Below are 21,403 nucleotides of genomic sequence, written 5' to 3'. Positions count from 1 at the left end.
CTCAAAGGGTATTTGGTCCATTGACCGAAATTCATAGTTTTCAAGTGGGGTGCCTCACCTGGATCAGCCCCTAGTTCTCAGTTTTGCATCAGGATGGCGGCCAATTGGTCTCCAGGATAACCACAGCCCGTCCTAGGTTGGTGCGATTACAATGCATTTGATTTAGTATAAGGACAGAACTAAGCCATGGGACTTATACTGGTTCACAGGTGCATACACTTTGAATGTTTTTTTTCTACTCTGACGATCTCCATTAAGAGGGTGTGTACTGCTGAGCATACAGCATATAGCATACAGCATACAGGAGAAAGAGGGTCCCGAAAAACTTTGTGTAGACATACTAAAAATATTTCCGGTAACCACAATAACAAGAAGATCATAGTAAGACAAAAACATCTTTTTGTAAATCACCAAATTACATCATTATTTACACAGCACGCAACTTGATTGATATAGCTGTTTCAAGACTCTCCAACACTGGCAAGTTATTGGCTTCAACATCAGGGAGAATGATTGTGCACATTTTCTGATTCATTCCAGGATAGCCCTCAATACAGGGATTGATATATCCTCTCCACGCGATCTCAAAATACTGAAACCATCAACTGTTTTAGTATATTCGTATCCATGATAACTGCACTATGGCATTGTGTATAACTGCATTTCTATTTTCCTGGACCACCAGTCATGACAAACGGTGTAGGCCTACCCCTTTAATTGTATCTGTTGCAAGTGTCCTTTGTTGGAGCTTGTCTGTCCCTTATATATCTAAAAGTTTTATCAGTTAAAAGATTCCGAGGCCACATGAGAATTTCTCATCATAGTCCTTTGCAAAACGTATTATCATAGGAACGTGCCGACCTCAACCCACACAGCATGCCTGTCTTGCAGTCACCTCTGCACGGAGCGTGGTCAGCCAGTTTGTAGTAAAATCTGGAAGTAGAAGAATTTTGAAACTGTCAATCAATCAATTAATAAAACCTATCCCTGTTATATACAACTCCAAGAATCATCTTCCTTCACAGAGTGGATGCTTGGACATCTCTTATACAGTGGAGCCTCCCTTTGCGGACACCTCGACTCTATTATGGACAACCTCTCTATTAATAAGAACACTAGGTTTGGTCCCAATTTGGTTGTTTCCATTCAATTTGACCTAATCAGGACCTCTCTATTAAGGACAGCACTACACTAGTCAGTGCCTGGGGTGTCGTTAATAGAGGTACCACTGTACATCTAGTTCCTATTTCTAACACCAGGCGATGTCAATAGTCAGCCATAGTGCATCTCACATGTATGCATGTTTGCGTGCCTTATCTGTTTCCAATTGGTGGGTGTATCAATGTTCCCAATCACTGCATGTTGAACTACAAGGTAAGTCATCGTCTCAATCTTTATAAATCGTCCCAAAATGGCAAATATTCTCCATTGTTGGCATGGCAGTGGCGTGTGTCATTTTCATGGAACCAGCCACCAAGATAACAAACGGTGTCGACCTCTTATAGCCTAAATTTAGCTTTCAATCTACCTATCGGGTTACAGGTTTGCTCTGCCCAGACAATTCATAAAAAACAGGCCAGGTACTTGAGTCAACACGAGACCATTGATGGCAGACCTAGATATATAGCATTCAAATCAGTGAAGCTAAAATCAATAATAACATAATGTATTATGGCAGCGACCACATCACAGCAAGTATATTTCTAACATTTCGGCAGAAGAGGTGGTAAGTACTTGGAGTGTTTATAGTGCCTTACGTACACCAAAGTTTCCAGTTCATACGTAGAATAATCTGGGGAGAGATATCACTTACGGATAGACTAAGCGTGTTCGAGCCCCGTTGGTATCTCTTTCGAATGTGGCCGGTTGGTCAGCCACCAGCTTGTTAAATATAGGGTACAAACAGCCTTCTCGCCCGGTGCCTGGCATTCAAGACAGGAGTTTGGAAGTAAAGAGTGTCTCATAATGCAGCAGTCAGTCAGAACCAAGTGTGCCCTTTCCCCTGGTCAGGCATTCGACACCAATTCGACGCTTAGAAAGATTTGGGACGGTCAGGATTCGACATCTTTTCACACAAGGATTTCAAGTAATTGGACAGAAATTCACTTCTGCTGCAAGGACTGCATGGTCAGAATTCAACCCTTTAAGATTCACCTGCATGAAAGAATCTCTTCGACAGGAATTCACCATGTGTATAAAAGCTAATTTTACAGGGTTCTCTATGACTGCTGCATAAGGAAAGTCTGGTTGGCCTTTTCATTAGGGGACTGACACTATGCAAAACCAACTTTATAAAGGAGCACATCCTTTTATTAGAATGACTGGGTTATGTAAACATGCCAATGACAGTGATTGAGTAGACATAAAGTGCTGACCTATATAGGAGTGACATCTACTGGTGTGACATGGTTTACACCTCTCAGGATGCTCCAAAAAGCTTGAAAATGGGCCGGGCAACTGGGCAGCTTGGGGACAGCAAAAATATTTTGATGCAGATTTATTAGAACTTTGATGTTTATGGCATGTGACAAGAACTGTGACTTTAGAATCTTTACTTTTAGCCTGGATTGATTAGAAACTCCCACCAGAGACACCAACGCCGGCTGAAAAGTTCACGTCGTGAATATTTTCTACATGTGACCTTTGTGACCTTGATAAGTAGGTCAAATCAAAACCAATGTTGCATTGTCATGTACACCAATCTGAAGTGCCTGTGTTAAAAATTTGAAGACCTTGCAATCATTAGTTCAGGACTTATGAGACTTTTTGTGTTTTCAGTTTCGGCCCCCTAGTGGCCAAGTCAAGAATCACATCAGACTGAAATTCGTTGTCAGAGGTCATCTGAGCTAGGGAGTCATGCATACTAGGTTTAATCTTAGAGTTAAAGAATTGTGCCAACAGTAATACAATAAATAGCATCCCAAATTCTTTTTTAAATTGGGATAGAACCAACCAAACCACTAATTGTAAGCATCCTTTTCTATTTCCAGGCTAAAAAAACATAGACAGGTAGGCATCCCAAACAACAGATTCCACCGACATTTGCCCAGTATGCCTATGCCTGAAGTCACGACCACTGAAGATTGAGAGATAGACTGGGGAGGTCTTTGCCCGCCCTACCTGCCAAGTTGACTGTATTTGTCCACGAGATGGTTTGAAGGATCTGGTGGACTTCGAAGCAGGGATGGAGGAGGTTGCCATACTTGAGCAAGGAAAGGGGGCTGGAGTTGCATATCATCACGGAATTTCGGACACAGCAGCTCAGGATGTAGGAATGACACCTAGCCTAGCGAGCAGTGGCGACCAAAACGAAACAGGGGCCAAGTGTGATGATACGGGGTTGGATGTAACAGTTACATGTAAATCTTGTCACCGGAGAAAGAAGGAGGTCCAAGCAGTCAACCTCTGCCTAGAATGCGGACAACTTCACATTTGTGACAGATGTACGGATGTTCACGCACGAAATAAGGCAACTCGAAACCATGTAGTGGTTCCCTTAAGACCCGGGAAAATTGAATGGAACGCCATGTGCAAAACACATGACTCGTTGTTGAACATTTATTGCCATGACTGTAACAAGTCTGTTTGTTTGGTGTGTGTGATGAGGGAACATGGAGAACACACTGTGGAAGAACTGGAGGACTTTGTTGATGCAAAAGTTAAAGCATTGAAGCGCGTTTTGGAGGAAAGGGCAAATAGGCTGAAAGAACTACAGTGTCTGAAATATGAGTTGGCGGCATTGATGGGCGAGGTTCCTATATTAGACCAGCAGGATTCCTTGATCCAGGAAATAGAGGATCATGCAGAAAAGTGTATTCAACAGGTTGTGAAATGGAAGGAAGATTTGAAAATGCAGGTCAAAGCTGACTATAAAGTGATACGGGATATTCCAGAGGATTTGGAGAAAGTGCAAGTAGCTGTGGAACGGTTTGAGACATCTGTTGTGAGAGCAGCAGCATTGCTTGGCAAGACAGAGCACGACCTAGGGTATCTTGCTAAGCTAGTGTCGCTGCAGCAGGACTTGGATGCAGTCGGAGACGTTGGGAGTGACGTCAAAGGTACAGAGCACTGGAAGAAACTTCGCGAATTTCATGACTTTGATCACTGCTTTGTTCCAGGAGAAATGCCAGCCACTTTCGGGATGATAGACAAAGTAGACGCAATTCCTAACCCAGAAGCCGACAGAAAACCATTCATTGCCAAGGAAATCTTCCAACACACAATGCAAACAGACTCAACTGACAAGTTCATTCCCTGTGTTGCAAACCTTGGTAAACATTTTGCAGTCGCCCACCCTACCAGATGGTGGGAACCATCAGGGGCAATTGACATCTACGAACTTCCTGGTACCCTGAAACGCACACTTAAAGACCATGTGTCACCCTTGTATGACATGTCCAGTACCCCTGATGGTAAACTAGCTGTGCTCTCTGATGGAACAGGAAGTGATAGATGCAGTGTAAAGTTGTTCGAGTCCGAGGCAGGTTACGTCACCTCCACTTGTGACATCGACATCACCACTCCGTTCTCTCTGGGTGTGACCCTAAAACACCAGTACGTGATCTTAGGTGACAATGACCAGGGGGAGCGACAGATAACAGTTGCTGACAAGGAGGGGGTTGTGGAAAGCAGATGTTTGATCGGTAAAATTTACTGGAATCCCAGGATAACATGCGGACGAGATTTCATCTTCGTAGGGGATTACGCGTACGGATATCTTCAAATCTACCAAATTCAAAACAACGTCTTACAGATGGTTTCCAATGATTTTGGATATTGCACAGATCTCTCTGCAACAGTGTGGGATGATTACTACATTTTCAGAGTTTCCGCACTATCAAATCTGCTTCATCTGTACAAATATAGCAAGAGGGGGAACAAAATGGAATGGATCTACGTAGGGAAGAGATTTTGTTTTAAGGGATTGTCCGGGGCCGATTGGGAAGCCAGCCTCTCGGCAAGAGATGACCACATGGTGGCTACATATGGTTGCACGATCAGGGTACTCAAACTAAAATAATAGCGACTTTTTCAAACATGAACATTCATCTATGTATACGGAATGGAGGGGTATTACGGCGTATATTCAATCATATTCTTATATCATATTTTTAACGCTTTTGAAGATCAATTCATCCGTGAGAAAGTGACAAGAATTTGGTGCAATGGCGGGTGTCTTGGGAGTAATTGGTGTTGCCTCAGTGGGATGAAACGGACAAAATCAACGACTCACCGAAAATATTTTGTAAACAATGTGTCGTCTGCCTTCATGCGATTCACCAAGTCATTCCAATCGGACGGAAGAAGACTCTTGAGGTTATATGCGTCCTTAGCGGTGTACTCCAACTTCCATTTAGGAACGCCACTCAAATTGGCTTCAGTCAGATTCATGACATACGTCTCATGGTCTAAGACCATCTGTAAGGAATGATTTAGACGGAAAATATTGATAGCATATGTGAAGAAACCACCTTATTTATCCTATACTGTAGAACAGCAAATTTTCACAGCATAAAATTTTCGCGAATACCAAACGATGGACATATTCGAAGCAGAAAATTTTCAGACTTTTCATGACGAGCCAAATGCCACTTATGTTCCTATTACTCAAAAACTGTATCTCTTAACAGAACAGAGCTGTTGGCCATTAAAATTGTAAAAAGGAAAAAATTCAGACGTTTCCCCCCAAAAATCTGGGCAACAGGAGGTCGACATTGAAAAAAATCTGGGCGCAAAAGGGTGAAGAAAGTCCTCACCCTCGTAATTCAACGATCTATACTGAGGAATGACTTGTCCAGATCGACGCGTTTAAAAAATACTCACTCTTGTGGTTTCCTTGTGGTCGCCATCTAGTGTATGAATACGGAACCCAGGATTCAGGTCGGGGTATGACGTCACACTCGGGCCGACGTACGCGATACTTGTTGGCCGTGTTACGTTCTTTTCATCGAAGAACAGCTCGAAACTATCGGTGTGGGTGTGTCCGAAGAATTGTGCAACAATGGTACTCTCATATCTGTAGGAAAGAAAAACGACACTGTGACATCAGAAAAATTCTGCGAGCGTTTAATTTTCTGGCGCATAATCTCGATTTGAGAAAATGAAAATCGTGAAATTTCGATTTGGATTGGAAAAATTGAACGAAATTTTGTAATCGGGCAAAAGAAAAATTGTGAAATCTTTTTTCAGAAATTTTTTTGAATTTCCAAAATAAAAGAATAAAATTCTTCTGTACTTCATTTTCAAGCACACACACCTCAATGTGCATTATTACGATATTTGTGCAAACAAAATGTAATGTAACTAACCTGTTAACAATTCTATGATAATTCCAACTCCACGTTGACAAACACGTCCCAGATCCCGGCGGGATATGACCAATTATATGCACCAATTCCTTGTTGTCCTCTGCCTTTTGAAGCGTCTCGACCAGAAATTGTAATTCTCCCGTTGGGTCAGTCGTGTTTATCATCATCCACCAGTTCTGATTATTGCAGTAGTTCATGTTGAGAGAAATTATGCGGAAGCCAGGTTTGATGAGCGTGGTATAGTAGGCCCCTCTGTAAAGAGAATTTAGAACCTCTTTTAACATATGAGGCACTTAGTTGTGTACTAAAACATAGTCATCTTCAAACTCTGTTTCGACGCTATTTACAAGTTGAGACAAGTCTGTTACACATAGGCCTATTACAAATGAGATAAGCTTGATATTGTAAACCAGCAAACTTTTACGCTGCTTTGCCCTTTTTGACACTTTTACCTATGACAGTAGGCTCACTATGACAGCCTCTCACTAGGCTCACTATGACAGCCTCTCAGTAGGCTCACTATGACAGCCTCACCTGTGTTCCTGGAGTGGTTATTGTAGCCCCTTGTCGAGTCCATTTCAAATATAGGACGGGCCGCATTGCGTACCCAGTACATAGGACCAGTGTGACACCGTGTGACTATCACGATTGGGCAAAATAACACCGAAGCACTTACTTCTTTATGAAAGCCATGGTGTCGTTCTTCGGTAGCCAGTTCCCCCAGCTGACGGCTATCTCATCAAACAACCAGGACATGGAGCGATTTCCAGTGACGTAGTCAGGTGGGAAGCTGAAAGAACGAATGAAAGAAAAAACTGTCAGAAATCTCATAATTCAACGAAATCGAAACGTTTCCTCAAATATTTTTCATAATATTCACAAACTGAAAAAATAGAGGTGATTTTTTTTTTTTTTTTTTTTTTTTTTTTTTGAGGTGCAAAATTTGGTGATTGAGAGAACTTATACATCCATGCACTTGTTTGGGACGTTTAAACAATGTTGGCCACATCAGTGACAGGTCATACTTTTTTGGAGGCTGAGCAAAAAATGGAAAACCTTCCATAACCAATTCCACGTTGATAATGACCCTACCTATTGACTGGGGCACTTTCATGATTCCCTAATGTGCCATACACAGGAGTCCTAGGGAAATACTGCAGAAACAAATTGGTCAGGTTCTTATAGATATAGACCTGCTGCTCCCTTGTCTGGTCCCATATGTGATGGGAGGGGAGGTCGCCAGTCCAGTAGATCATATCAAAGGTCTGACTTTTGTTTAAGTGGATGAAGAGGTTTTCGAGAGTCCAGTAAGGGATGTCACATTTCCTGTGGTCGCCCCACTTCCCGGCAGCTTGGGCTGGCGTGGCTGAAATCGTAGATTATGACAAAATAACAACCACCATTCGACTCCTTTGTAAATATTTGACAATACAGCAGAACGTCTATTAGCGGATACCTCTCTATTACGGACACCCTCTCTATCAAGGACACTGGCTTTGATCCCAAACCTGTCATTTCCATTTAATTTGACCTTTACAATTAGGACACCTCTCTTTTAAAGACAACAATATATTGTCAGTCCCGAGTTTATCCAGACATTTGTCTGGATAGGCTGGGTAATAAGGATTATGAAGCGCTTTTGAGAGAGAAGATCTACAGTGAAGAGTGCTACATAAAAAAAACTATTATCATCATAATCATTATCCAATACAGGAATACTTACGAGCTGGGCCATTCCCCTTCGTACAACACAACGGTTCACCACACTCGGCATTGGCTCCCACTTGGTAGTTGAAGTCCATGTGAATATCGGACAGCTGCAAAATTCGCAACTTGGGAGCAGAGGCCTGGAAATGAATACAGTCCCTTCATTTCATACAGAACAGGAGAAACATACAGAACAGGAGAAACACACAGAACAGGAGAAACACACAGAACAGGAGAAAAATTGGGCTTTATAGATCTACTGTGTTCTTCAAAGAGTGGTTTGGAGACCAAAAGTACTTACAAATGGTGTACCCCTTCAAGAGAATTTGAGGTATATAGATGTCGTCTGCTCAAGTCTGGGGTTCAATGGAAATGTAAACAAATCCCAAATCCTTACCGGAGGAAGTGTTGGGGTTACGACCGGTGGTTTTGGCGTGTTTGGTAAGGTAATATTCCAGTCCTCCAGCGGGTTTTTAAACGTCGAGCATTCAGGGACGAGAATACCGCAAACCTTCGACACGGGCATCGTCAGGTGGCTGGCAGTGTAGAAAAACTCATCCTGAAAATACAACTGGATATTTAGCGGGCTTTTTGATGTACAGGGTGTTGCAAAAATAGCTATATGAAATGTACAGTGGAACCTTCCTTAGCGGACAGTATTTTCTAACCTTGAATTCCTTGATAACAGTACGGCAGATCCCCTTCGATTCAATTTTAAAAATTGTGCACAAAAAGCTCAAACTTTCTACAACAATTTCCTCCGGCGGCAAATGGGACTTTGCGATCGCTTTCAATAGTTCTATAACAGTCTCGCACTCGAGGCATGTCACGTCAAACTTCACATTCGAGTTGCTCAGTCTCTCCGCTACCAATGCTAAACCTTTCACAAGAGATTTCCGATCGAGGAGATATTCCGTTAAGCTGTTCTGGCACGGACTGGATTTTCTCACAACTGCGTTTTCTACGAAATATTTCAAGGTCAACAGGCGAGAGTTACGGTCCTGTGACCTCAGAATGTCAAGGTCGCTCTGGTCAGGTACGGAGTAGCCATTTTGGATCATCCGCTGTAGGAATCTGTCGGGAAGGCAATGCATCATCGTGTAGACCTCGCTGCCTGGGGATGCTAGGTTCAGTGGCCGACCTTCTGAAAATAGACGAAGTTTCCAGAAAATTTAACATTCTTATACCGTACTGATTTCGACACATATCAGGTTCGGTATGTCACAGGGGTCAATAGCCAGCCAAGGACGGCTATACCTCGAGTTTGAGGCATATAAACTTCTCCCTTTCCATCATGGGCTATGAGGGCATTCGACAGAGACAAATTATTGAATTGACATAACAGGTCGTTAGACGAACATTTCTCACCTATCCATGGTCCAACGATGAAAATGAGAAGGGTCCCTGTCAGAAACAGTACAGCACTCGTCAGTGACATCCTCAATCCTCAAACCTGAAAGAGAAATTAATACATGTAGTTTTCTGAGGTTCTGAAATTGTGACCCGCTCTACCAAAACTAGGCACTTGTTGCATCTGAACTTGACAGGTTGATATGGACTTGTTGTTCATTTCCCTATTGTAGACCTTTTGTGAAATGTGACCAAATCAGTTTGTAATAGATTTCACAAAAGGTCTACAACAGGGAAATGAACAACAAGTCCGTATCAACCTGTCAAGTTCAGATGCGACAAGCGCCTAGTTTTGGTAGAGCGAGTCACAATTTGGAAAACCTTACCCTTATTTCAACGACTCCATGCATACTTTCAGTCAGATACTGCAAACGCGGAAGTATTTGTGTGCCTTTTATTTTACAGATAATTGCGAAAATAAACGACCACAGAAAAGAAATCTGATTGAAGTAACTGTTGCTTGGTTGTAAAAATGACACATGGGGTAACTTGAACACCCCCAGATAGATATGTTGTGATGAGAAACAGCAAGGTGTTAGTTACTCCACTGTTCAAAGTCCCCCCATGTGACAGTCTGAGTTTCTGAGTTTAAAGTAGATCCATCAGCCTCTATGTAGGAATACTGGAAATTCTGAAAAATTTTGTGTGCATTTTAATTTTGCCTTTTTTCGTGAAATTACTGTTACAGACTTCTCAAAAAGCGTAATTCTACCAAACAGCATAGGACTTTAAATCATATGTAATAGGCCTACAAACCAAATAAACAGGTGGAAGCATACTTCTCAGTAATATAATCACCGAACCATCTGGGTATACAAAGACATACAGTAGAACCTCTCTATTAAGGACACCCTCGGGACTAACTCTGTCCTCAATAGAGAGGTGTCCTGATTAGAGAGGTCAAATTGAATGGAAACAACCTATTAGGGACCAAAACTAGTGTCCATAATAGAGAGGTTGTCCTTGAGAGAGGCCTACCCGAGAAAATGTCCTGCATGCGAAAAGTTTCTGATTAACAGAAACCTACCTGTAAAATTAGAAATGTTTGTGGCATCACATCAGCACAGAACTGACACAGGTGACACGAACTTGACTTTTGGGCATACTTGAGTACTGGCCAACAGTCACAACTTTATCACAAGGTCACCCAGGTGGAAGGCTGGCCCCTTGATTGGTATAAAATGGGACTGGTGGTGATGTGGACTTGGCTCAGACCATGAACATGAGCATGGAGTGATTACACCTGACATACCTCTAGTTTTTAACTGTTGTGGCAGATGGATACCAGCATACCAGCAGAAACAACCTGGCAATAAGCTATATATATTTATGTCTACCAATCAATAAAGTCAGCTGGGTACAACCTTACATAGGTCTTTGCGAAAAGCGTGGCAATATCCCAATGTCATGTTTTACAATTGATGAAATAGGCATTAGAAATGTTCCATGGTCCAGGTCCATTGTCCTGATAAATCCTTTGATGAAGTTTTGGGCAACTTTTCATACATGCATTGACCAAGATCAGCTCAGATCAAGAAGTACAGTAGAACCTCTCTATTTAGGACACCCCGGGACTGACAAGTATACTGTCTTTAATAGAGAGGTGACCTGAATAGAGGTGAAATTGAATGGAAACAACCAATTTGGGACCAAAACTAGTGTCCTTAATCGAGAGGTTGTCCTTAATAGAGACGTGTCCGCTAAGGGAGGTTCCTTGTACTAATTATCTTACTACTTTATGATATCTTGGGCAATATAGGTACAGGTTGATAAATTGTTAAAATCTTATCCACACGTGACTCTTCTAGAACAATGATCTAGTTCAAGTAGGCCTTGAAGGCAGTTCTTATAAAGCCGTTTGTGACGAACTCCTTATGTGAACACAGTAATTGATACAGACTTACACCAGTAGGGGGTCAGACATATGGATGTCAGCCCCAGAATTCTGCTCAGGATGAACTTGCAAATCAAGTTTTAACCTTGAGCCCAGCTCTTTTGGGACTAAGTTTGCGACCACAGGGTCAATATCATTCCTCTGAAACAAATGTTTTAATTCATGTAAGGGCACTTGGCTTTACAGGAAATATTTTCCTGTTCTTCAACTTACCATGTAGATCCTAGCTTGTGAAGTTCAAATTGATTCCACCAAGTCAGTTTTGTAGCTTAGCAGTTGGATTCCTCGTACTTCACCATTCTGTCCTCCCCAGAGAAGGGGAGGCCTATTGGTATTCCAAGGGGCCGCTATCCCCCTGACAAGGATAGGAGCAACGAAAATCCCTTGTGTGCCCAGAGCTACAGACAGAACACAATAGACATGGTGTTCAGTGTTCTCCTGACTTATGATCTGAATGTGTCTGACCTACCAGCGCTTAAGCCCACGGACACCATTTTGTTCTGCAATACTTTGAAAAATTGTATTGCTAGAGTTTTCATCTGGACTTTTTTAAAATTGTGGTGGGCCGAGTCCTGGTAACCTGCAGTCAGACACATTCAAAACAGTAACAGGAAACACTGCTGCCAGCTATCTTATTCCAGAGCTTCAAGAACCATTCCTACTCCGAGGTGAAGCCATTTCAGAACTGAAGGCTGTGTTCTGTAATTTCCAGAGCGGGCTCCCAGGCCAAGTACTGGCAAAGAACACAAAACAACAACAACAATTTAAGAGAAGTTTGTTTATAACTCTAGATCCTGACAACAAATCACACATAAATTTAATGTTATTTCGCGACAATTGGTTAGAGTCGATGAAGTATCAACAATGAGTACAGAGAGGTGGCGCCCCCTTCTGACTCCCACACTAACTTCATCTCTGAGGTAACCTATTTCTCTACATGACAGCAATGCAGATATTCATCTTTAGTACCTATTCACGCAATTGGAAATTTTCAAATTCAATAACAAATTTCAAGTTTGTAACGAATGGTGTGGGCCTTTAAATTTTTTTGTAGAATGTCCTGAAAATGACACACTGGCAATCCCTTTTCCATCCAGGGTGCTGCGAACATGCAAATATCAAACTCATATGCGCTGACAAGGTGATATACTCCAAGTCAACATAATACTTACAGCACATGACCATATCATACAGTCCCAATCACAATAAACATCCCTTATTTTGCGTATGTTATGCACAATGTACATGCATATGCAGCCTATGCACTACGCATATAAACCATGTGCATTGGGTACAACGACCGAATGGACCAAATTTACGTGCAGCTGCGGATAAATTACGTGAACCTTACGCACAATAGAATCATTGTATGTTTTGCATGCATCGCGTGTAACTTGTACACAAACTTCACAGTGATATGTGCTCAGTGCAAGTTGCATACAACTGTGTGCATCACCAGTGTAAGCTGTGCATTGCATATGCCAAACAGAGGGTGGGTATATAATTGTGACTGGGACTGTACACTAAAATCATAAATAAAGTTGTTGAAGTGTATATTATGTACAAGCAAGGGGCAAATTTGCAACGAGCACATTTTAGCGGGCTTGGTCCTAACAACTTTTCTTCTTCTTTTACCTTAAAAAGTCATTTTCAAACTATCTAAACTACAAATAAGTTTAATAACAATCAGCCATGATCTACCAGGTAAAAAAATATCTAGGCATTTCTATACATGTTTTCAAAAAGAAGTCTTAGTCGTATATCGTATATCGTTTTCTTTAGACCAGTATTGTAGTAATTTTTAAAGGCCTTATTGAAGTTGTATGGGGAATTGGTCAGCAGATAGAAATTATTTCATCATACATAATATTTTTTACAAATCAGACAATACCTTACAAACAACGAAAAAGTTAGGTGAGAGAAAAATAAATCATGTGAATTCAAAAAAAATTCATGAGCACATTTTGTTATTTGCTTTCAGAGGAAAAAGCATATTTTGCTGAAAAACTTCTCCTTCAAGACGCATTGATCAATTGAAATATTGTTTTACAGAAAACACTAATATTTTGATGTTTTCGAAACTCAGAACATGTATCCTGAGAATTCGAAAAAAAGTTTTGGTGAAGAAAAACCTGTTTCTTCACAGAGGGATGACATTGCAACACCTTTTTATGACGCAATATTTTGACGATTTCGACTCTAGACCCTTCGATGGGTTAATCGTCATCCTTTTTGTGTTTTTTCTCCTCGTGGTGGAGCTGGCCGATTCTCTTCTTGTGGCGCTCAATCGCCTCCTGAAATACAGAATTTCAGGTTTTAATTTCACCAACAGAATTCACTTAAAGGGACAATACAGGCAGCAGCTAGGCAGAATGAAAATACGCCAGTATCGAGGCGACAGCCATATTTTTGGGCGAAATGATAATTCCACATGAGCAGCGTTAGATGAGACAGCTTACTCCGACAGTGAGGTATCAATTTCTATCATAAAACACCTCACAATGACCAATGACAAGTAATTTTGAATGATTTTTCACTGCTTCCATATTTTGCACCAACGCAAGCGGCCGTTGCCGTCAAAACGAGGCTCAGTGGGTGCATAGTACACTACACACTGTAATCTGTGGCTCATTGTAACCAAGGTGTTTCAGAATACACTAGTACACTACGCAAACAACACACTTAGGAAATAACTGAAGCGGTTTCTACAAAACAAGACACTGAAAAGTAGTACTTGACCATGCAAGAAATTTTTTTTAAGAATGTCATAATGCACCAATACCCGATGCCTAAATCACCACGTCAAAAGTGCCATGTGAAACCAGGGAAGGGTACATAAGAACAAGACCATTAGTAGCACTGGCATAAGTTCAAAACTAAAATATAATTCATGGGGCCTCAGCACAGCCCACAGTTTATGTACAGCTAAAAGCCAAGTCACCGAGGTAGAATTTCAAGCAGTTTAGAATCAGGGCTCAAGCAGCACTTCCTAGGTAAGGAGTCAAACCAAACATTTTATCTCCGAAATCCTGAACAGTTTGAATTTGTTTGTTTACAATTCCAAGCTTGAGGGTCCTGGTCCTGGTTCTGGGCCAAGTTTCATACAGTATTACCTGTAACATTCTCAAAAGACATCATTTTTCAGTGTTATCTCAAGCCCTGAAAATGAAAACCACTCCGCGAAATGTTTCTTTTGGTTTCGGTAAAGCATAGCTAGGTTGAAGAAATTACTGTATCCCAGAATATATTCGTTCCTTCTCAAAAGGTCGGACCAAATACGGGCTTTCATTTAATAATTCCCCTCAAAAATGTTTTTCACACTGTTCAATTTCATAGTCACACTCATTCACCGTGAATTAAAAACGCCTGCGAATATATTCCAGGATACAGCAGCCATTTCTTTACCTTATGCCCAACAATTTCAGTTTCGTGAAATTTGACCTCCTCCTCTAAATGAGCCCGCAGTCCTCGCAGCTGACTTTGTTGCTGATTATGCAAATAGAAAATTACCCAAGAAGCTTTTCAATACTATTGTCGAGGAAAACCTGTGACCCTTTCTGCTGCTGTGGTTGCGACGATGCTCTTGAACCCGACAGTCTATGGTTACATTTCTTGCCGCATCCACCCGAGTTTCTACGCCAATATTTACTTCTCCGAGGAAACTACAATTCAATGACTGCACACCAGATGGCGCTGTTTTAGTAGTATCTGTCGCAGTTACAAGTGCTCGAGTGATCGCAATGCCACTTGCGCACATCATCGTCATGTGAATGAAAGGCCTGTTATTCAAAACGGAAATCGGAAGGAATTTTCGTAGGCGTAGAGACTTCTGGCTGTGCACCAAGAGATGTAATCAGGGCTGAGAGAATTCAGAAGCCTTAGTGGGCAACTTGAACTTATCTTGCCCTTGGTTGTTTATATTTTTGGTGTACCTTGTGACGTTTAATTTCGGCCTCGTGGTTATCAATCTCGTGTTCATGATGGTCATGGAGTTTCTTCAACTGTTGTTGTTGCTGTTGTTATTAAGTAAAGTAAGAGGTGAAATGGATGATTAAGCTGTGCCAAGCATGGGGGCGCTACTAGGTGAGGGGGAAAGAAAGATATGCCCTGCCTGAAATGGATAAATGACTTTTACATGAGAATGCAGAGCCAATGGAAGATTGTCATGTTGCCCATCAGAACACACATGCAAAATTAGATGAATATGGCTATCGAATGAATGCAAAGTGAAACAACCTACAATTTTGACTCTGTCATACTCAACATTTTTAGGTATCCGATTATCAGTACCAAGAGTGACCTAAAATTTCGCAAAGGAGTACAAGTTTTTTTGGCAATTTTTAAAACCATTGACGTGACCAGTCATTTGAAAGCTTTCAAATGACTCTTTCCGATCACATCTTTCATGTCATCATAGACTTTTTCACGTCAAAATAATGGAAAACACCACGGCAATAACCATATTCATCCAACGAAAAAAGCCGCCTGGTCTAAAAGAACAGCAACACTATACTAGCAGTCTACCGTAAAGTGGGGTGAAATTACCAAACTCCCAAATCTTATGTGGGCTAAACTATATTGACCAAATTCATAAAGGGCGTTTAAGGGTTAGACGTGTGCAACTTCTCTCTAATCAGTTTCAGGGCCTATTCATATTCTGTGAAGATTTACATGAAGGACCTGAATCTGTCTATTCAGTAGTTAAACGCTGTTTTTTTAAGCTAAACGCCCTCTATGAATTTGGCCCTATAAGATTAGTCCTCTGATTGAATTGACTTTTACATGTATATTGTAACATATATTGTACATTGATTCAACTGAAATAGAAGATTTACCATGAATGGTTCAAGATGAATAGGGGAAAGGGTATGGGTCATTTTCACCCCACTCTGGACCACAGTCACCCCATCTTACGGCAGTGCAAGACAACAATGGCCTACTATTAAAGACGAAACAGAGCTTCCTAGTTTTGAACGCAATGGCTATCTGATCACTCCAATACTTCGTGTTTTGCCGTGACCTGAATCTGATAACCGTGATTACACACAGGTCACTTGGTCGCACATAGCAGGGATTATAATTGCATAAAGCTGCGATTTAAATCGCTTGTCTGCAAGGCCAAGGCATTTTTCAGGCCAGATTCTCTTCAGTGACAGTGTTATCACTATAAGAGCCACGATTATATCCATTGATTACTCATGAGTGATCAGTTAACCCGTCGCCCAAAACTAGAAAACCTGACGGGTCTCGTCTCTGAGCAGCAGGTGAGGCTACCTTATGGTGTTTAACATGATATTCGTGATATTCAATCTCTTTCTCGAGGCCTTCCGTCATGTCCCCGAATTGTTTCTTTTGCTGAAATCGAGATGTGTTTTATTGAAACTCAATGAGAAAATATCCCAAGAATGAAGGCATGCTGGCCACCTCTTGACTCTGAGCAACATTCGGAAGAAAATGAGAAATTTAATTTTTTTCAAAAATATGATATTTAGGAATTTTGTCCGCAGAGTATAAAGGTAAAGGAAGGAATTTCCATTGCCAGGTGGATGGTCATGAAAAGAGTTGATGCACCAAAATATCCTCAAAGATGCAATTTAGGGAGTCGGTAGTAGGCTAGGACTGCCAAAATACTCTATTGATTCAAGTTGTGTCTGAATTGGAATGGTGAATGGGATCATTAGGATACGTGGCATCAAATCCAAGGCACCCCAGAAAGAAAGAAAATCCCTTGAAGCTGAAGAGGAAGGACTTGTTACACAAATAGTTCGATGAACAATGTACATGTACAACAAGTTTGAACGGTGAGCTTAAAATTCTGTTCAGAGGTGAGGTACACTTGTAATGCTACCAGAGTATACCCTACATGTATATTACTAGCAAAAGTCTAAGATATTTTGATCCATAAATCAAGAAAATACGAATATTTATTTTGATATTTATCTGATAAATAGAACGTTTGTAGATTAGTCAAATGTTCACCAATCAGGAATGGACTGATGACTTGATTCTAGTAAAGATTTGAAATTGATGTAAAAACATGAGATGATGTCCACCATGGCTGTACTGTGCACGGTGACATCACTTGGTCTAATGAAACTCAATTTTTTTAAGCCAGGAACGACGAAAGTGGTCATAATCAACTTACCAACTTCCTAAAGTATTCTTCTTCTCGGGCGGCCTCCATCTTACCAAATGAACCGCCGGCATCCCTGCAAAAGTGAGTTGACAAATTCAATTAAACCGCCAAATTTTCACGAGCATTGTATTTTCAAGGTTTTGCTTTCTGTCCCTGAGCTGGGCACTTACTTGTCTGTGCTTCTCTCCACCCAAGAGTACGAGTACTTTGCTGGCAAAGGATGCAAGAATAGGAATGTCAGTCCTGAGCCATTATAGTCACACCTCGGACCTGTTAATGCTCTCAGGGAGCAGAGCTTGTTAGTACCATGAATATACGGGCCGATAGCCAGGCAGATGTGAGGTGCTTAGAGCAGCTGAATTCTGTTAGATTTATCACAACCTAAATGAGTTTTTGCACGACCAAACCAATGTTTTGGCATATTTGGAAAATGGACTTCTTGGAGCCATCTTTGCCCCCTTGGAAGTGGTGACAAACTTACCTAATAGATCCCCCTTTTCCACCACCCTGAAAAGAAAAGAAACGCATCATAGCTGATTGCATGCCATGCCTGTTAAGACACAATCATTGACACCAATGGGCTTTTCATTTTCTAATATTCCACACACAAATTTTGCTCATTAATTGTTGACCAGGTTAGTTGGTGCCCCTTGATGGAGGATGGAGTGAAAGGAGGGGGGTTGTATCAGCAGAGACACAAATGAAGAGTTCCATCGCAAAATGAATAACAAGATGTGCCAAATCAAACAATTTGGAGTTAATAACCATGCTATGACTTCGTCTATGACTCTTCTGTCCTCTAAATTTCAGAGCATTCGGGCCAACATTAACACAAGAGCATTCATGACTAAAACGATAAAAAATTCAAAACTCTGTTTTTCAGTCACAAAAATAGCAAAAACGGAAATATCTTGTTTTGAGTTGAAACGATTCAAATAAAATTCGAACTCGTTCTTCCATTGCTGTTTGACATCCTCCATTCTGATCTGAAGAACTGTTCAGAGAAATACCTGTTCATATTTTTGGCCCTTCCTGATCCTCTCTAATAATGTCCGAGACGGCACATTATCATACCACACGTTTTTAGCACGCTGAAAAACACTCCTCGTCAGAAGCCTACACTGCATACTGACTCTTCCTCTCGAAGCACAACAAGACCAGACATTGACCGACACGAGCCAAACACCTTCAGTTTACCACAGCAAACATTATGGCTAGACAAGTTTTTAAGGCACCAAGCCCGAAGGCATCTAGGCCCTCGGTCATTGGCAATGTGCCACTGAACTAAGTTCACTACATGTACAAAAAGAAGGCCTCTTTCAATCAAAATGAGGGACCTGCACAACAAAACCTGCCAACTGGTGCTGCCATCTGGATTTTTAGGTCTGCGGGTTCCTCATTGGGAGCTCTTCAAAATGTTTATATGTGGTCTAATACGTTTCAATGGCATGCTCATAAATATTTCAGTACACACCACAATAATGATATTGAGTCTTGCATTGCACAATATTACCTTCCTTATATATAGCACAATGCCTTTCCCTGTACAGCACAATACCTTTCATTGTAATAAATAGCACAACACCTTTCCAATACAACAGAGTTCGACCTCTGTTCACGAAAGATGCAAGTAAACCTAGCAAATATCTCACTAACCTTTCCCTCTCCTGCACCCCATTCACCACCGGCCATCATCCGGGTGTTCTGCCTGGAAAAAAAGAGCAAAGTAGGCCTATAACGATAATGCTCAAATTAAACCAGTCCAAGGCCACCAGAGCTTTGGCAGTTGGAGTCCTTCATAAAGTCATTCGTAAATTTATGAATTCACAAATGGACAATTAGACCTTTCGACAGAGTTTGTTTTGGCACTGACAAGTCATACGTTTAATCTGGAACAAAGGGCGAGGGTCAAATTGGCTTATGTCATTGTCCAATCCTTTAAGGTCCTTACTTAGGCCTTCTGTCTGTGACAGGTTCCGAGTGTGGACATTTGTTTTTGTTTTGGACCTGACCTGGTTCAGTACAATAATTAATAAATAATATCATTTATAATAATATAATAATAATATTTTATTGCGCTTAATGTATACAAGGATACTATGGCAAAATACAGAATTCAGAATACAGCACAAAATACAGGATACATTACGGAAAAGAAAATACAGTAGAGTATACAGGAAAGAGCAAGTGTTATGTCAGAAGTAAACTACTTCTTAAATCCCATATAGATTTCAAGTATTTTCCTGTTTTAATTATAACGGATTGTGTCTCAGAATTCAGAATTTTACAGAGTTTCTCGAAATCTGTTAATCCCTTTAAATCAATTAAGGTATGAATGTATTCAAGTTAATCAGTCAATTTATCATGTCTGACAGTGACATGAAGTCAAAATCAACAGAGACTGACCCCATAACTTTGCAAAGTTTGGCCACTCCACCACCACAAGAGGTTTCTCAAGTTCATGGAGTGGAATTTTTTCTACTGTTCTTCTACCCCAGGCTCAGAGTCAGACTCAGAGTCAGAGGCTGCATGTGTATGATGTAGACTGTGGAGTGCTGTTGGTTGCTGTTGGCGTTGTAGTAGGTTGCATCATCATCATCATACCGACATAACGAGTTAGTTGAGAGGTCAACAACAACTGATTCATTGATGAACGACACAGTTTGTCAGCTGAATGGCATTCGTATCAACTTTATCTCACTGGGCTGAAAACAAAGCTTACGTCACGACAAGAACGGGTCAGGCTTCGATTGAGTTTGGGTACTGTCGAAATTAGGGTACACTAAAGGACTAAATGCATGGTGACCACACTGAAAACAGGAACGTTGTTTGCTTGACTTTTTAAACATTGTCAGCTCTTATGCATAAACGCGAATTATTCAAACAACTCGTTTTCATCAACTTTAATTCACCATTTATTACATCATCAAGTTAAATTATCGGCATTACCTCAAAAGAGAAATTAATCTGCCTGTACTTCTTGCAAGTGCCATTTTTCCAAGGTCAAGGTGAAGGTGGAATCTCCTCTCGAGTTTGCGCAGGTTCTGAAATCACCTCTGCGACACGCATGGTAGATACCATATTGGATATCAATCCGCCGGCCCAAAATTTTGGATTGTGATAGAGTCGATCGGAAGACGAAAGAGTGCATCGGTTCATAGTTCTGGACAATGTTATATCCAATCCGCGCTAGCAGGTCATGTGAAATGAAATTTATTGTAAACAAACGCACGTGCAAAATCCAAATGGTGTTTTGAAACACAGTTCCCGGTGTTTTGAAAAGGGTTTCTTAAGGGACAATATATAGGCAGCAGCAGATAGACAAGCTAAAGTTACACAAAGTTGTCAATAGGGGTCACTCATATCTCACAGTACATCGAAATGGTTGTATAGAAAGCTAAGACCTAAGGCTCTTGAAACCTAACTCTTGATGCTAGAAACTTTTAAGACCCACTAGAAACCTTTAGGTTTTAGGTTTCTAGTTGGGGCATAGGTTTCTAGTATCAAGGGTCTTACAATAAATAGGTTTCAAGTTGGGTCTTATGTTTCTAGTATATCAAGGGTCGTGAGGTTTCTAGAGGTCGAAGGTCTAAGGTCTAAGCTTTTTAGACACCCGTCGAAATGGTTCATGCTTGTACGAGTAAAATATTAAGTGCCGAATCTGATGCCTCATGGCCCTTACTGTGTATATTGGTCACCTAAAGATGGCCAAATTAGCCCCTCTGCTCCTGCCGATGTAACAACCAATCTGATGACAGTAGCTGCTTGCTACATCTCTACAAATGTCATGTTTGAACCATGATTTTCAAGAAAGTGACATCCATCAACATCTTGGGAAATTTCCTGGAAATAACACAATGCATCCCAATGGGCACAAGTGCTTTGGTAGTAGAATCTCTGTAGAAAGGAGTCTTTCTAATTCTTCAGCCCTTCTCACAGCATCATTGT

General features: G+C 41.1%; 3 protein-coding genes across 12 annotated transcripts; 1 reads left to right on the top strand and 2 right to left on the bottom strand.

Annotated features, from left to right (window-relative positions):
* Positions 1 to 382: 382 nt before the first annotated feature.
* On the bottom strand, positions 383 to 11,680 carry LOC135502766 (sphingomyelin phosphodiesterase-like). 4 transcript variants are annotated; one of them, XM_064795853.1, is made up of 12 exons: positions 11,533 to 11,680; positions 10,678 to 10,731; positions 9,384 to 9,468; positions 8,684 to 9,159; positions 8,413 to 8,574; positions 8,032 to 8,155; positions 7,401 to 7,674; positions 6,985 to 7,098; positions 6,309 to 6,560; positions 5,824 to 6,016; positions 5,234 to 5,418; positions 383 to 933 (listed from the first exon to the last, which is right to left on the bottom strand). In XM_064795853.1, exons 3-12 carry the CDS (start codon positions 9,451 to 9,453, stop codon positions 819 to 821), a joined length of 1,965 nt encoding a protein of 654 aa, XP_064651923.1. In that variant the 5' UTR covers positions 9,454 to 9,468; positions 10,678 to 10,731; positions 11,533 to 11,680; the 3' UTR covers positions 383 to 818. The 4 variants fall into 4 exon arrangements, with proteins under 4 accessions (XP_064651923.1, XP_064651924.1, XP_064651925.1 ...); XM_064795854.1 differs by lacking the exon at positions 11,533 to 11,680 and having other exon boundaries at positions 10,678 to 11,086; XM_064795855.1 differs by lacking the exons at positions 10,678 to 10,731; positions 11,533 to 11,680 and adding an exon at positions 10,404 to 10,664.
* LOC135502767 (uncharacterized) lies at positions 1,290 to 6,249 on the top strand. 2 transcript variants are annotated; one of them, XM_064795857.1, is made up of 2 exons: positions 1,290 to 1,374; positions 2,991 to 6,249. In XM_064795857.1, the coding sequence occupies exon 2, from the start codon at positions 3,185 to 3,187 to the stop codon at positions 5,018 to 5,020; it is 1,836 nt and encodes a 611-aa protein (XP_064651927.1). In that variant the 5' UTR covers positions 1,290 to 1,374; positions 2,991 to 3,184; the 3' UTR covers positions 5,021 to 6,249. The 2 variants fall into 2 exon arrangements, with proteins under 2 accessions (XP_064651927.1, XP_064651926.1); XM_064795856.1 differs by lacking the exon at positions 1,290 to 1,374 and adding an exon at positions 1,600 to 1,726.
* Positions 11,681 to 12,082: 402 nt separating the features above from the next.
* Positions 12,083 to 20,485, bottom strand: LOC135502771 (ATPase inhibitor mai-2, mitochondrial-like). Of its 6 annotated transcripts, none has more exons than XM_064795867.1 (6): positions 20,405 to 20,485; positions 19,112 to 19,163; positions 17,937 to 17,962; positions 17,465 to 17,528; positions 16,594 to 16,674; positions 12,083 to 13,613 (listed from the first exon to the last, which is right to left on the bottom strand). In XM_064795867.1, the coding sequence occupies exons 1-6, from the start codon at positions 20,446 to 20,448 to the stop codon at positions 13,536 to 13,538; spliced, it is 345 nt and encodes a 114-aa protein (XP_064651937.1). In that variant the 5' UTR covers positions 20,449 to 20,485; the 3' UTR covers positions 12,083 to 13,535. The 6 variants fall into 6 exon arrangements, with proteins under 6 accessions (XP_064651937.1, XP_064651936.1, XP_064651938.1 ...); XM_064795866.1 differs by lacking the exon at positions 16,594 to 16,674 and adding an exon at positions 15,252 to 15,332; XM_064795868.1 differs by lacking the exon at positions 16,594 to 16,674 and adding an exon at positions 14,725 to 14,805.
* Positions 20,486 to 21,403: the final 918 nt, after the last annotated feature.

Source organism: Lineus longissimus, chromosome 19, assembly GCF_910592395.1.
Source record: "Lineus longissimus chromosome 19, tnLinLong1.2, whole genome shotgun sequence".
NCBI lineage: Eukaryota > Metazoa > Nemertea > Pilidiophora > Heteronemertea > Lineidae > Lineus > Lineus longissimus.
This window is presented reverse-complemented; position numbering and strand designations above follow the sequence as displayed.